Source organism: Melospiza georgiana, chromosome 8 (genome assembly GCF_028018845.1).
Source record: "Melospiza georgiana isolate bMelGeo1 chromosome 8, bMelGeo1.pri, whole genome shotgun sequence".
Lineage (NCBI taxonomy): Eukaryota > Metazoa > Chordata > Aves > Passeriformes > Passerellidae > Melospiza > Melospiza georgiana.
The window spans coordinates 23542422-23555141 of record NC_080437.1 but is presented as its reverse complement, the minus strand read 5'-3'; the positions used below and the strand labels follow the sequence as shown (position 1 = coordinate 23555141).

At 64.3% G+C, this 12720-nt stretch overlaps 3 protein-coding genes across 4 annotated transcripts; all 3 read left to right on the top strand.

Annotated features, from left to right (window-relative positions):
• Positions 1-111: 111 nt before the first annotated feature.
• Positions 112-4855, top strand: UBTD1 (ubiquitin domain containing 1). The gene is made up of 3 exons (XM_058029000.1): positions 112-192; positions 3923-4150; positions 4367-4855. Exons 1-3 carry the CDS (start codon positions 123-125, stop codon positions 4750-4752), a joined length of 684 nt encoding a protein of 227 aa, XP_057884983.1. The 5' UTR covers positions 112-122; the 3' UTR covers positions 4753-4855.
• A 111-nt stretch (positions 4856-4966) lies between these two features.
• On the top strand, positions 4967-9049 carry ANKRD2 (ankyrin repeat domain 2). Of its 2 annotated transcripts, XM_058028999.1 has the most exons (9): positions 4967-6555; positions 6939-7052; positions 7132-7293; positions 7479-7586; positions 7760-7858; positions 8088-8186; positions 8321-8419; positions 8671-8769; positions 8857-9049. In XM_058028999.1, exons 1-9 carry the CDS (start codon positions 6487-6489, stop codon positions 8959-8961), a joined length of 954 nt encoding a protein of 317 aa, XP_057884982.1. In that variant the 5' UTR covers positions 4967-6486; the 3' UTR covers positions 8962-9049. The 2 variants fall into 2 exon arrangements, with proteins under 2 accessions (XP_057884982.1, XP_057884981.1); XM_058028998.1 differs by lacking the exon at positions 8857-9049 and having other exon boundaries at positions 8321-8748.
• Positions 9050-9853: 804 nt separating this feature from the next.
• HOGA1 (4-hydroxy-2-oxoglutarate aldolase 1) lies at positions 9854-12652 on the top strand. The gene is made up of 7 exons (XM_058029465.1): positions 9854-10082; positions 10657-10785; positions 10873-11000; positions 11097-11231; positions 11403-11499; positions 11638-11771; positions 12358-12652. The coding sequence occupies exons 1-7, from the start codon at positions 9854-9856 to the stop codon at positions 12505-12507; spliced, it is 1002 nt and encodes a 333-aa protein (XP_057885448.1). The 3' UTR covers positions 12508-12652.
• Positions 12653-12720: the final 68 nt, after the last annotated feature.

The following is a 12720-nucleotide window of genomic DNA, read 5'->3' as shown; positions in this document are numbered from 1 at the left end:
GGCGGTCACGTGTCCCCCGGGGGCGGGGCGGCCCCGCGCGCACAGCGGGCCCCGCGCGCACGGGCGGGCGCAGCGCGGAGCCGGCGCGGCCCCGATGCCGAGCGCCGCCGGTCGGCCCCGCCATGGGCGGCTGCGTGGGGCGGCAGCGCCGGGAGCGGCCCGCCGCCGGCGGCAACACCCGCAAGCGAGCAGGTGAGCGGGGGTCGTCCGGGCTGGGCACCCCCGCGATCGCGGGCACTGGGGCGGGGGGTCCCGCGTCCCCCTGCGGGTGGCGCGGGAGGAACGTGGGCACCGGAGGGGCGCAGTTCGCCATGGGACAGCTCCCCCCTCGCACAACCCCGGAACCGCTCTGTGCCCTCGGGGCTCCTGGACGCCGGGGATCCTGGTTCGGTGCGCGGCCTCGGGAGCGGACGGGAACCGCGGCTCCCGTCCCGGTGCCCCGGAGGCTGTGCGGGGTGAGGGCTGCTCGTCTAGCCGAGCCCTGCCGGTTCCCGGCTCCTCCCGGGAAGTGCTGTCCTGGCAGGACTGCAGGGTGGCGGATGCCCCTCTCCGGGCTCGGCAGCGTGCCCCGCGCGGCGCGGCGCGTCCTGCGAACGGCCGGGTCCTGCCCGCTCGCGGTCCGGGCTGTCCCGTACACCGGCGGGCGCCGCCGCCTCCGCGCTGCCCCGGGGCTCCGGGAGGTGCGGCCGGGGCAGGGAGCGGCTGCGCCGGTCCGGAGAGCGGCGGCGGGGCTGGTGCGGCCCCCCGGAGTTACCGGTAGCCGAACCCACGGGTGCCGTGAGGTGCTTCCCCGTGATGCCATGCCGGAGGGTCCCGGAGGCCGCGGGGATGGGTACGGCGGAGTTTTGGCGGAGAAGCCGTGGGCTGGTAGGATGAATCACGCCTTTCCCTTGCCGCCTCCCCGGCCGGTGCCGTCGCAGCCGGTAATTACCGTGTTTATGGCAGAGCGGTAGTGGGCGGCGGAGAGGAGGGGCAGGAAGCGTGTGCTCGGGACGGGACGCCCCGGCCCCCGCCCGCAGCTGGGATCAGGGAGCGAGGGAAGGGCGCTTTCCGTGGGACGGGGCTCGCCGCTCCGGCAGAACGTGCGGGGGGCCGTGGCTGCCGGGCCAGGCTGTGCCGGTGCCGTGGGCAGCCGCCCCTGCCGTGCGGGGCTCCCGCTGTGGCAGCCTGCCCCGGGGGTGCCCTGCTGGTACGGACTGGGGTGATTGCTGCCCCACCCCGACTCACCTTGCCCCCAGGAGTGCCTTCTTGAGGGTATCGGTGAGGCCTGGGGTTCCTGGCTGACTGTTCCCTCAGCTTGGTGGGATGCGGGGCCATTGTCATTGCCTTGTGGCTCAGGCTGCTGTGATGGGGGTGAGGTCAGATCCCAGCACCTGGATCTGTGTGATCCCCTCCCGTGCCAGGTAACAGCTGGCTGCAGAGCCTGTGTCTCCGTCCCCACTTGCTCTGCTGGGATGGCTCATGGTCCCTTCCTGGTATACTGCTGGAGTCGCTGCTGCTTTCTTCCAGTGTGTGCCTTCCTGGGGGAGCAGGGCTGTCCCTTGTGCCAGGTGCTCTGGCTGGTTCTTGCCTTTTGGTTCCACCAGCCCATGGGAGCTGCTCAGCAGGTGGTGGGGGATGAAGCAAGGCTACAGCTGCTCTCACCAGCAGTAAGGGGACATGCCCTGTGCCAGCAGGTCCCAGTACACAAGGACCTATCATCAGTGGGGAGGGGGGCTCTGCCTGCTCACCCCTGCTGCCACAGGGGCCCTGCTAAGCTGCCCACCTGCCTGGCCAGCTCCTGCCCTGGCTGGGGCTTGTTGTGACCTCCTGTGGAAGGATCCTTTGAGGACTCCCGGCAGCAGGTGACAGCATTGTCCCTGGGGTGAGCAGCTTACCACAGCAGGAGCTGGGGATGCCCATGGCATGCAGCATCCCAGCCCTGCCTGGCTCAGGAGTGGACCAGCCAGCACTGCTGGCAGCACTGGTGTGTGCCTTCTGGCTGACATCTTCTCTGGGTCCCCCAGGACCTGCCAGCTGGGGCTGCCTAAGGCTCCTGCGGGCAGGGAAGCCTTTGGGTCACATCCTCCTGCCTGGGGGTCCCTCAGCAGGGCACCGTGGGGGCTGAGCCATGGGCAGGGTGCTGCAGGCACAGGGCAGGAGGAGCAGGCTGCCAGCCAGATCCTGTTGGCTCGAGGCCGGGCACAGCGAGCGGATGGACCTGTCTGGTGGTGCTGCCGTGGAGAGTTGCACAAGGGGCTAGGAATAGAGCAGCAGGAGGTGATTAGAAGGTGCAGGCCCAGCTGGATGGTAGCAATAAATAGACTAGGCTTAAGCCCCTGCCTACCTGGGCAAGGCTGCTGGGCATGTCTGTACATACGAGGCAGCCACAGCCTGTCCCTGCTCCCTGCCACAGCCAACCCCCCCGGCTCCAGTCCTGCTGCCTCTTCCCTTTGTTGCAAGCAGAGCTGGGGGAATGGTGCTGACTGGGAGTGCTGCCCAGGAGTCCTGGCTGTGAGAACATGAGCCCCAGCCTGGTGGCCACAGCAGTGGGGGGACATGATCCCAGACATGTCCTTCAGGCTGGCTGTGGACACTTCTCTGCTGCCCTCCTGGGACAGGTGTTGCCTCTGACCTTGCCGTGTCCTGTGGTGCTGCAAATCCCTGTGGCCCAGCACGGTGACTGCTGAATCGGCAGCGCTGGCTGCAGCCGGCTGCCCTTGCTGCTCCGGGCATGTGGGCAGGATGCTGCCTGCCAGGGATGCTCAGTGCCCAGCCCTGGGGTAGCTGAGCCCCTGGGGACCCCTGAGGTGGGTACTGCTGGGAGGCAGATGCCATGCTGGCTCCAGTGGTCTTGGGCAGGGTGAGGCAGGGCTGGTACAGTTGAAAAGGTCCTGTAGAGCTGTGTGTCAGCACACACTTGCTCAGGAGCAGCTGTCTGGGGAACTTGGCTCAGCCACAGCTGGCGGTGGTGGCTGTCCCCAGTGGCTGGGGTGTGTGGCATCGCCTTGCCTGGCAGGTCGCTGTGTGGGCACAGGCATCTTCCTGCCCAGCTGGAGCCTCACTTTCCCCTCATCCTGTCCCCACAGGAGGGGTGCTGCCTGGCCAGCTCAGGGAGGGGGGTGACAGGAAGGAGCTGTTATCATTCATTGTCCCCAGCTCAGCTGGGAGTGACAACAGCTCCTTCCTGCCCCACGTGTCCGGCCTGGCTGTGGGACCGGCGGGACAGGGCTGTTCCCACAGGGCCACAGCCCAGTGTAGGGAGGGCTTGGTGATCTGGGACTGGCATTGGGGTGGCTCAGATCCCTGGGCAGTGCTGGCTGCTGAAGGTCTGTGGGGATGTGGCTAGGGGCTGCTTTGGGGAGAGCCATCTCAGTTCAGCCCGTTGCTGGGGCACCTGCAGTCTGGTAGCAATGCCCTCTGTGCCCCTGGTGCCCAGGACGCTGTGTGCCTGCTGTCCTGCCTGCAGCTGGTCCCTGTCATCCCAGAGTGGGCAGAGGGGACAGTGAAGTCCTGACCCCCCTTTGCTGCAGCTCAGCCTTTGTAATCCCCTTCTCGTTCCGACTCACCAGCTTATTTCCTGGCTAATTCCCCAAGCTATAAATACTGCGCTGCCTCAGAGGGCCCCGAGGCCCTTTGGCTACCCTAAGGGGCAGTGGCTGGTCCCCCAAGCAAGGATGCAAGAGCCCTTGTCCCCACTGGGGGCAAAGGGTGTCACTTGAGGGAGCAACTGCCATAGGGCCAGTGGGATCTTGGGCCACGTTTGCTTAGGCCAGTTACCCCTGGCTACACTGGGGGCTGTTGTTCACTGGACAGGGTGATCCCTCAGAGCCTTGCTGGGGTGCAGGAGGTCTCCAGGAAGAACCTGTGGTTGTGGGGAGGTGGGGGGCTCAGGCCCCAAGGGGAAACCCTGTCCTTTGGCTGAGTATCCCCCTGTCTACAGGCCGCAATGAGCCCCTGAAGAAGGAGTGTCCCAAGTGGAAGAGTGACTACCCCATGACAGACGGGCAGCTGCGCAGCAAGCGGGACGAGTTTTGGGACACAGCACCAGCCTTTGAAGGCCGCAAGGAGATCTGGGATGCCCTGAAGGCAGCTGCCTATGCTGTAGAAGCCAATGACCACAGCCTGGCCCAGGCCATCCTCGATGGAGCCAGCATCACCCTGCCCCATGGTGAGGGTCAGCACTGGGGGTTTGGGTGGGGTGTGTGCTGAATGTCCCATATCTGGGCACATGGGGTCCCAGGCTAGAGTAGAAAGGGGCTCCCACCTGCCATCCAGAGCCAAGGTGAGAAAGGCAGGCTGTGCCATGCTGCCTGAGGTGGCCCTGTCCCCATCTGAGTGGTCCATGGGGATGCCCACCCTTAGCATCTTATCCTGCTGTCCCCAGGGTCCCTGACAGAGTGCTATGATGAGCTGGGCAACCGGTACCAGCTGCCCGTCTACTGCCTGGCACCCCCGGTGAACCTGATCCTGGAGCGGAGCGAGGAGGAGGCGGTGGAGCCGGCCGAGCCGCCGCCCCACGCCCGGCGGGAGTTCACGCTCAAGGTGCGCCTCTCCACCGGCAAGGACCTGCGCCTCAGCGCCAGCATGAGCGACACCATCGGGCAGCTGAAGAAGCAGCTGCAGGCGCAGGAGGGCATTGACCTGGCCTGGCAGCGCTGGTTCTTCTCAGGCAAGCTGCTCACCGACCGCACGCGACTGCAGGAGACCAAGATCCAGAAGGATTTTGTTGTGCAAGTGATTGTCAACCAGCCCCTTGCACCCAGGAACTGAGCCACCCCCTGCTGGTTGAGGGGAGAGGGCAGGGGGCCGGGGGATGTGGTACCTCAGGGGATTCCCTGTGCTGTGTTCTGGCCCATCTGGAGCTGCTCCTGCTCCCCCCTGAGGCTGCCACACAGGTGACCCCCCAGGAAGGTGTGCATGGGGCTGTGCTGCCACGGTGGCTCCCCTTGGCCGGGGACACGGGCAGGCGCCGTGTTTGCTGAAGGAGGTTCAAGACCAAACGTCTCTGGGGCTGGGGCTCCTCTGCCAGGCTGTGCCGGCAGGGAGAGGCTGTGACCCACTGGGCTCTGGCTTCCCCCTGGCCAGGAGACCCGTGGGGTGCTGGGCTGGGTGGAGATGTCTCCCCTCTGTACATAGTCTGTATTTATCAATAAAGCCTTTTCATCCTTCCTCTGGCCTTGGGGACAGGCTGGAGGGGGCTGTGACCCATAGCCATGGGTGGTCCCTGTGCCTGTCCTGTATCTGCTCCCATGTCAGAATGGGCACAGGGTGGTCAAGGGTAGCCTGGACACCCTGGCTCTGCTCCCTAGTGCCACCCTGAGCCTGTCCTGCCAGCCCTGGCTGTTTGCTTGCCAGGACCCTTCCCCTGCATTGTCCCATTGTCATCCCAGCTGCTTCTTAGTGTGTGGTCACCACCTTCCTTTCCTGCTGCTTCCCCTCTGGAGGTTTAAGCTGGTGTCTGCCCTTGCGCTAGGTGGGACAGTCCGTGGAGGGGAACAGTGCAAGACTACCTTTACAGCCACCATGGCCTGTTACACCCATGGGACAGGGCACCCCAGGAGGGCCCTGGGAGCTGCCCAGGAGGGTGACAGTGACGTATAGCTGTCTGTCCCTCCCCCAGGTCCTGTGCTGGTGAATGGTGCCCAGCGCATTAACTGTCCCTGCACAAGGCAGTGTTTGCCTCACCTTACAAGGGGGGAGTTCTCAGGAGGGTTGAACAATGTTCCTGCTGCCGGGAATAGCTGCCAGCTCTGCCTGTTGGCCCCACGTGAGGCCACTCCTGCTGCCAGCCTGCCATGTGCTGTGGGGGAGGCCAGGCAGCCTTGGGGACCCTGGCAGGGCTGCTCAGAATGTTCCACACCTGAGGTCATCCTCTAAAGCAGCACACAGGGGCTATGACTCCTGGCATCCCCTGCTGCTGCTGAGAGACTTGAGAGGACCCATTGCCTCCCTTTGGGGTGGGCAGGCCCCCTCCAGGCCCCCACACTGCCCAAGGGGCCAGGGAACCTCGGGCTATGTTGGTGGCTGCTGCAGCATCTGACTGGACAGAGATGGGAGCCATGGGAGCATCTTGCTTGCCCAGGGTGGGTGGCACAGGCATAGGTGCTATGCCTATGGGATGACCCTGGATCATGTCCCTGTAGTGCTGAGCCTGTCTTGACTGGCTGTCACAGGTTCTGCACACCACAGCTCCCCGTAACAAGCACAGATGTCCTGGTCAACCCAGGGTGTGTGGGGGGGCCTCTTTAGGAGAGTGTGGGGCTGGAGAGGTGAGTCAGGGCCAGAAAGCAGGAGGGTGAGCTCATGGCAAAGCTGCCCCAGTCATGTGGAGCAGCCACAGCTGTCAGTGCCCTTGGGCTGTGGGACAGAGAGACCAGCAGCATAAAGCCCCACAGCCAGCAAAGCCGCCGGCAGCACCGGGACACAGGACTGGGAACTCCCTGCCCCTGGTAGCAAGAACAAGAGGACACATCCAGAGCACAGGACTGTGCACTGCAGGCCGACATGGAGCTGGATGTGGAACGGGCCAAGGAGCTCATCGAGCAGAAGCTGGCAGAGGAGGAGAAGGAGGAGGTGGGTCCACAGGGCAGGGGAGCCCTCCTGGGCTGTAGTAGGAACCCCCATTGTACTCTGTCCATCCTTAGGGACTCGGATGTGAGGAGGCTGGCACCGACCTTGCCATGCTGGGGGAAATATGAAGGTGTCCAAGGGCTCTCAGGGGGATCAAGTTCCCAACCCGGCAGCTCTAGCCCATGGGGCAGGACTGAGCAGCCAGCAGGTGCCCAGCTTACCAAGCAGGGTGGGTGGGCAAGCCCAAGGGCTGCCAAGCACCCTGCAGACCTCAGCGGCGAGTGGAGCCATGCCCAGAGCCACCTTCCCTGGCAGGCTGAGGATGGAGGCAGTGGGGCTGCTCTGTGCCCAGACAAGACCATGCAGCACCCGCTGTGCCTGTGCAGAAACTCAGAGGGGATGGAGCACGGGAGCCGCCGGCCGTGGAGCGGATGAACACACCTGAGCTGGAGGAGGAGAAACGCCGCGGGCCCAGGAACTGGGGCCTTGAGGCCATCAAGGTGAGTGGGCTGGGCTGCAGGCTGGCCAGGGGTGGCTGGTCACAGACAAGTCAAACGGGGCACTGTGTGTGCTCGGCAGGGCCAGGAGAAGGTGCGGAGGAGCTCCGTGGATCTGAGGCGGGAGATCATCGACGTGGGGAGCATCCAACGGCTCATTGAGCTCCGCAAGCAGCGCCGGCAGCGCCGGGCAGAGCGGGCAGCCACCCCCGAGCCCGCTCCACCACCTGAGCCCCTGGAGATTGTACGTCAGGGGTCCCAAGCTGTGGGAGGGGGCTGCTGGGATAGGGGCTGCACCACCCACAGGCCAGCCCCCGGGTCACCCTGCCACTCAGAGACCTTCATGGGGAAGCAGGGCAGGGGACCCCCATGTTGTCCCCTTTCCTGCACCCCTGTGCTGCCCCAGCCCTGAGCCTGTGCCATTGTCAGGATGGTCCTGTGGAGCCAGAGACCTTCCTGCGAGCTGCTGTCCAGGGCAAGATGCACTTCATCGAGAAGTTTCTGGCAGATGGTGGCTCCCCTGACACTTGTGATGAGGTAGCGTCCCTGGCAGCCACTGGTTGCCCCCTGTTGCATGCCACCAAGACCTGCAGCCATGCCCCACCACACCTGTGGGTGAGCGCTGGGACCCTTGGGACAGGGCTGGAGGTACAACCAGACTGGGCAGGGGAGGATGCCTCTGTCTGCCAATGTGCCACCCTGTCCCGCAGTTCCACCGCACAGCCCTGCACCGCTCCTCGCTGGAGGGACACATGGAAATCCTGCAGAAGCTGCTGGACACTGGGGCCACTGTTGACTTCAGGGACCGGGTGAGGCTGGATTCTGCTTCCAGCTGTGTGCTGGTCTGAGCATCTGGGTGTGTTGCAGCCAGAACTACGGCAGGACTGGGGACCCTGCAGTGGGGCACTGCTGTCCCCATCACGGAGGTGGCTGCAGGCAGGGCTCTGCCACTTCAGCTCCAGCACGGGGACCTGCTGGGGCAGGGGACAGGCACAGGGTAGGGGTGTCCCCCACCATGACACAGCACTGTATGTCCAGCTGGACTGCACGGCCGTGCACTGGGCCTGCCGGGGTGGGCACCTGGATGCTGTCAAACTGCTGCAGGACCGCGGGGCAGACCTCAATGTGAAGGACAAGGTGAGCAGGGCAGAGCAGGTCACAGGGTTGTGCCAGGGGCAGGGGCATACCCTGGAGTACCAGAGCTGACGCTCTGTTGGGTTAGCAGCTGTGGGTGCTGATCCCCCCCTGATGTCCATCTCACCCCCCTCAAGCTGCTCAGCACACCCCTTCACGTGGCCACCCGAACCGGACACCTTGACATCGTGGAGCATCTCATCCACTGCGGGGTGGATATCAATGCCCCAGACAGGGTGAGTGCTGCAGCCATCCAGGCATCACTGCAGGCAACACTGATCCCTCTCCCTTTGCTGACCCCTCCAAGGGCTTCCAGCACCCACGGTGGGGCACATCTGGACGTACACACTGCTGCCCCAGGGTGGTTGCAGCTGCAGCCAGGTCTGGGACAGGAGCATCCCCCTTGTGTGGAGATTGGTGTGCTGAGGACAAGCAGAGGGTCCTTGTCCCTGGACCCCACTGTCCAGTGAAGCTGTGTCTCTCACAGGAGGGTGACACAGCGCTGCATGATGCCACACGGCTCAGTCGCTACAAGATCATCAAAACGCTGATCCTGCACGGGGCTGACATGATGGCCAAGAATGAGGTGAGTGTGTGAGGCCAGCACTGAGGCCATTTCCTGCCCCACCATTTTGCACCACCCTATGCCCAGCCTCTCTGCCCACTCTTGCAGGCTGGCAAGACCCCGACAGACCTGGTGCAGCAGTGGCAGGTGGACACACGTCAGGCGCTGGAGACCAAGGAGCAGCCACAAGGGGAGATGGAGGTCCCTGCATGATGGCGCCAGGCAGGGACCAGGGGCTGGGCCCAGCTCCAAGGAGCAGGATCCCGACAAGACTTGTCTGTGTCAATAAAAGTCAGCAAAGAGCAGTGTTTGGCTCCAGGGAGCTTTGAGGTTGGGCATCTCATCGTTGATGGGCCTGGGGAAGCTGAGTTATCTGGGAGCAGGGTTATCTGGCAGCACGATGAGCCCTATCACTAGGACTCAAGTATTGGTGACACCAAGTGGTTTAAGGGCAGGACTCCTTGCTGCAGGAGTCCTGATTGCTCACAGTCCTATGAAGTCCCACCTGGGCAAGCTCAGGGAAGAAAATACATGGAGGACAGCTCAGCCTGAGTCCATGTGGAGCTGCTGGAGGCTGGGGCTATGCCAGAGAGCAGCAGCTGTACCCGTGCTGGGCAGCCACTCTGTGGGGTTGCATGGCTTCTTGTCCTTCTGCCTTTCCTGTTGCAGCCATCCCCAGGGGACACGTGGTCCCTTTGCACACATGCTGAGTGCAGTGCTCACTGCTCCCTACATGGAAACGTTCACACTCACCCGTTTACAGGAGACCGTACACTGGCAGCTGGATCAGGTGATCCCTGACCAAAGCCTTGGGACTGCTTGCAGTGCCTGGTGCCTCCCTGGCCTTGCAGCCCAGCCCTGTACGAGGCAGAGGGATGTCTGCCAGGGTTGGCAAGCAGAAGGGAAAGCCACGGCCGCGGTGGCCAAAGCTCACCTGGAGGGGACTGAGCTCCTTGCAGCCATCTCCTGGAGGGGCAAGAACACCCTGAGCTCATCTGGTGCCACCCCCCATGTCGCCTGCCCAGCGGGGTCGCGGGTCCCTCACGTGCCCCGTCAAACATTAACAGGCGCGGCAGCGGCAGAGGCAGCGGCAGCGGCAGCCACCATGGCCCTCAGCACCGGCCTCACCGCCCCGCTCCGGCCCGCCCTGGCCGCTCTGCGCCGGGCAGCCCCCAGGCACTGCCGGGGCCTCAGCACCCCGCAGGCATCGGAGCCCTCATTCAATCTCGGCGGCATCTTCCCACCGCTCGCCACCCCTTTCTCGCCCACACAGGAGGTGGACTATGGCCAGCTGGAGGGGAACCTGCGCCGCTACGCCCGCATCCCCTTCCGAGGTAAGCGCTGCCCCCGTCCTCCTCCGTGCCGGCTCCCGCCCGATCCCCGCCTGCCACAGAGGCTGTGCGGGCAGCCTGCCAGCTTCCCAAGGGTGCTCAGCCTCCGGCTGGACTTTGCTCCGTGGCTGGCACCGCCTCGGGTCACCCACCTGGGGCCCTCTGCACGGCACGTGCCCAGGCACACGAGTGTGTCCTTGCACACCCCCAGCACAAGCCAGCACGGGCTTGCACACACGCTCCACACACGTGCGGGCCTGCACACATGCTCCACTCATAGCTGCAGGCTTGAACCTGTGCACTCCCATGCACACTCTGAAAAATTCATGGGATATGTATCTGTTGATTGCCAGGGATGGATAGATGATAGGAGAGGAGCTGCAGCCTCACAAGGATAATCCCCAGTGTCCTTTCTTCTGACCAGGAGGCTGGGACTGCAAGGACATAGGCAGGAGAGGGCACACTGTGGGCTGTGGAGCTCTGCCTGGGTGCCAGCAGCAAAGAACGGAGTGAGAGTAATGTGGATCCCTGACAGTCCTGGCACTCTTCTCCTGTCCTCCCCACATTTGTGTTCCAGGGCTGGTGGTGCTGGGCTCCAATGGGGAGTATCCCTACCTGGCGTCCCGAGAGAAGGTGGAGGTGGTGAGCTGCGTGCGCCGGGCTCTGCCCAGGGACCGCCTGCTGCTGGCTGGCTCGGGCTGTGAATGTGAGTGCCTGTGTGGGCAGCGTGGAGGGCAGTGCAGGGCCGTGTGTCCCCCCTGGAGCACCCCTCACCCCTCTGCCTCCTCCCCAGCCACCCAGGCCACCATCGAGCTGACAGTCAGCATGGCAGAGGCAGGGGCTGACGTGGCGCTGGTTGTGACACCCTGCTATTATCGGGGGGCCATGACCACTGCTGCCCTCATCCATCACTACACAGAGGTGAGCCTGTCCAGTGCCTGCCAGCCCAGCAGGTTTCACACGTCCAATGTGTCCCCAGCCCACCCCAGCTACTGAAATGTGCCTGGCTGCCTGCAGGTTGGCGACGCATCCCCCATCCCTGTGGTGCTGTACAGTGTTCCTGCCAACACCGGCCTGGACCTGCCCATGGAGGCTGTCACCACCCTGGCTCAGCACCCCAACATCATTGGGATCAAGGACAGCGGTGGGGACGTGAGTGGGGCAGGACTTTCCCAGGGCTGCTTACCACCAAATGTGGACCTAAGCTGGGAATGGGGAACTGGGACCTGCAGCCCTTCCCTGGACCCAGGGCTGCCCGCAGGCACCCTGCAGCAAGGGGCACTGGGTGATGCCGGCCCCAGGGCATGGCATGTCTCTCCCTAGATCACCCGCATGGGGCTGATGGTCCACAAGACAAGGCAGGAGGATTTCCAGGTGCTGGCAGGATCAGCTGGCTTCCTGCTGGCGAGCTACGCTGTGGGTAAGTGCAGCTGCCCCTACTTGGCTGGGGACACTGCCTGGAGACACTGCCTGGCAGGGGGAGGCAGGTGAGAGACCAGGAGGTGCTGGGTAGGCACAGCACTCTGAGCTGGCTGCCACAGTGTCCTGGTGTCTCTAGGTGCCTCCGGGGGTGTGTGTGCCCTCGCCAATGTTCTGGGTGACCCACTGTGCCAGCTGGACCACCTGTGCCGCACGGGGCAGTGGCAGGAGGCCCGGGACCTGCAGCACCGCCTCATTGAGCCCAACACAGCGGTGAGCAGGCAGAACCCCATGGCTGCTGAGGGGAGGGGTGCCAGGCCAGGACACAGGCAAAGAATGGAAGTCCCTTGGGCTGCAGGGGGTGGATGGGTGGTTCAGGGGTACAGAACAGCACAGCGCCTTGGCCAGCGAGCCAAGACAGGCTGGAGGTGAGAAGGTGGAAAGTGCCAGCCCTGTCATGTTGAGGAACAGCTTGTCCACTGGCACCAGGCAGTGGTGCATGACCCTCTGTGAGAGCCTTGCTGGCTATTTATAGGCAGCAGTGTGTGGGGGGTAAAAGCTGGTCTTTCCTGGGCCCCTCATCCCACTATGGAGTGGCCTGTCCCTGCTGCAGAGCCCAACATGCCACAGAGCTCCTGTGTGGAGTCCTGTGTGCGTGTGCTCTGCGCCCCCACCCCATGGTGGGCACTTCATGGGGTGCTGCAGCCACCTCACACCCTGCCAGCCTCGCAGCCCCACATGGGGAGGACAGGAGTGATGGCAAGCAAAGCCATGGGAGCAGGGGCTGCACAGCAGAGCCCAGAGAGCATGCTGCCCCATGGGGGCCAGGAAGCCTCCATGCCCTCCCTCCGTCCCACAGGTCACCCGCCGGTTTGGCATCCCGGGGCTGAAGAAGGCCATGGAGTGGTTTGGCTACTATGGAGGTCCCTGCCGTGCACCCCTGGCCCCTCTGAGCCCTGCCCAGGTTGAAGAGCTGAGGAGCACCTTCAGTGCCAATGGCTGGCTGTGAGCTGTTCTCCATCTGCCCCTTCCCACACTGGGCAGCTACAGGAGTCAGGGACCCTGGGAACTGGGGACATTCTGGGGACACTGGGGGATGGCCAGGAGAGGGCTGCCATATTACTCTTCCCTGTTGGACAGGGCTGGACTGGGCAGACTGGGTGGAGGAGGGCAACCCCAAGCCAGCCCCCAGGGACCTGTTGTCTTTGCCTGGGAAGGGGTG